The sequence below is a fragment of the Telmatherina bonti genome (genome assembly GCF_933228915.1).
Source record: "Telmatherina bonti genome assembly, chromosome: 22".
Lineage (NCBI taxonomy): Eukaryota > Metazoa > Chordata > Actinopteri > Atheriniformes > Telmatherinidae > Telmatherina > Telmatherina bonti.
In genome coordinates this window covers 12,905,006-12,907,228 of record NC_136631.1, presented here as the reverse complement: position 1 = coordinate 12,907,228, position 2,223 = coordinate 12,905,006, and the positions used below count along the sequence as shown (strand labels likewise).

At 41.5% G+C, this 2,223-nt stretch overlaps 1 protein-coding gene across 2 annotated transcripts in view; it reads left to right on the top strand.

Moving 5' to 3' along the window:
* The window catches only part of nkx2.2a (NK2 homeobox 2a), a gene marked incomplete at its 5' end in the record, with an annotated part of 2,447 nt that extends 527 nt beyond the window's left edge, over positions 1-1,920 (top strand). Inside the window, one exon of one of the 2 annotated variants that reach the window (XM_079262632.1) lies at positions 454-1,920. In XM_079262632.1, coding sequence (XP_079118758.1) covers positions 454-1,034 — 581 coding nt within the window. In that variant the 3' untranslated portion in view covers positions 1,035-1,920. The remainder of the gene's footprint in view (positions 1-453) is intronic. The other variant, XM_079262631.1, reaches the window with a different exon arrangement.
* Positions 1,921-2,223: the final 303 nt, after the last annotated feature.

Genomic DNA, 2,223 nt, shown 5'->3' with positions numbered 1-2,223 from the left:
CAATAGAGCATCGTAGGAGAAAAAAAAACAGAGCGAGAAGTTATTAGAAGTACAAGGATGGTGTGAAATTTAAGATCCACGAGCAAACAGTGGATCTGGATAATCACTTTCATGCTTGGCTGACTCACCCTGCTGGAGGAGAACTGGGCTGAGAAATTGTGTCTTTTTGTTTGTTTGTTTGTTTTGTTTTGGTGGCTTGGAGAGATTTTCAACACTCAAACGAAGCCAAAGAGTTGGAATCAGACAAATAATTCTTGGTTTTTATTATTCAGCCACCCCTGTGTCGTTAAAGTGATGATTCTCTCACATCTTTGTGGAGTTTGAGTTTTAATTTTTTTTTTTTTTTTTTGCGCATTAAGCGGTACTTATTCGTAATATTTCATATTCTTGGAATATGTGGATTGTGTTTGTGATGTACCCTGACAGAACTTTCCCAACATAACATTTTGACAGTGTTTCTTCCATTTCTTGCTGCAGTGCACGGTCTATCCGCCAGTTCACAAGACTCGGCCAAGTCCCCGGAGCCGTCCGCAGACGACGAATCGCCGGACAATGACAAGGAAACTTCCAGCAGCGGCGGCAGCGACTCCGGCAAGAAGCGGAAAAGGAGGGTGTTGTTTTCAAAGGCACAGACGTACGAGCTGGAGCGTCGCTTCAGACAGCAGAGGTACCTGTCCGCTCCGGAGAGGGAGCACCTGGCCAGCTTGATCCGCCTCACCCCGACCCAGGTGAAGATCTGGTTCCAGAACCACCGGTATAAGATGAAGAGAGCCCGGGCCGAGAAAGGTATGGAAGTGACCCATCTCCCTTCTCCCAGGCGGGTGGCCGTGCCCGTCTTAGTCAGGGATGGAAAGCCTTGTCACACTCTTAAAGCTCAGGACTTGGCGGCCACTTTTCAGGCCGGGATCCCCTTCTCGGCTTATAGTGCCCAGTCGCTCCAACACATGCAGTATAACGCGCAGTACAGCGCCGCGGCCACGCCACAGTTCCCCACAGCACATCACTTGGTGCAAACGCAACAGTGGACTTGGTGAGAGAAATTATAGAGACTTGGCTTGGAGGTGCGATAGGGAGTTTCACCACAAAGCAAAGAAAGAAAAAAATAAAACACAAAAACAAAAGACTTTTCATTTTTGCAGCTTGACTCATATATATACTACCATTTTTATTCGGGGCTCATGTGTGCGCCGTGTTTACATGTTTTCGTTAAGAGAACTTGGTCCAAACCTCTCCCTTATAGATTTTTATTAAGAATGTCAATGCTCTTCTTGTGAATTTTTATTTTTTTTTATTTTTTTTGTAAAGTATGTTGTGTGATGGTTGTAGAGATGTTTTTTCCTCTTTATTTTTCTTTTGTCCCTTCGTGTTATTATCAGCATACGAACCACTTTATAATTATAGAAATTTTAATTTCTTGCTTCTTTTATGGACCGACAAAAAATATTTATGGCCATGAATAAACTGGCAAGTTTTCAGCTTTTTCTTTCTCCTTTTTTGTTTTTATTTCTTGTAAATATTGTGGCAGATGGTTTAGAAAACCGGTAAGGATGAAGATGCTGATCGGACTGTAGATTTTTTTCAAAATTTACAGGACAGAAAAAAAAATAAATAGGAAAGATTTTTTTTGTAAGACATGTCATATATGTAAATAATGGTGTAGTGGCGCGGTGATGACTAAATATCCTCATTTTTAAATAAGATTTTTTTTTAAATAAAATATTGTGTTTCTGAAATGGGGGTTTGGTTTATAAGTGTCCTATCGATTTGATTTGGAGATACTGCTAAACACCTTTAATGAAAGGCGAAGAAACAAACAGTTTATTGTGGTAAAGAATAGAGCTGACCATGGGACTAAATCTCCAGCGTACTTCAGTCCTTTCTTCTTAGTCAGATTTAATCCGGAGAATATTTTTCCTCGGTCCGAACAACTCATTAATAGAGAGCCTAAAGTCACTTGTGAAATGGGACTAAAATCCACTCACTTAATATAAGTGGCGCTTCTCAACACAAGAAGCCTTTGAGTCAAAAGCACTCCTTTTTGTCAGCGTCCCCAACCACTCCCGGCCTTGTGAGACTGTGGAGGAAAAGTATCGTTTAATGCAATAAATGTTTTGTTATCTTATTAAGGCTAAACTGCGAATAGGACAGGAACAATGAACGTCTCACCAGCATTCTTTGTTTAACTCCGACCAGCGTTTCAGCGCAGATCCTGCACGGCTTGCG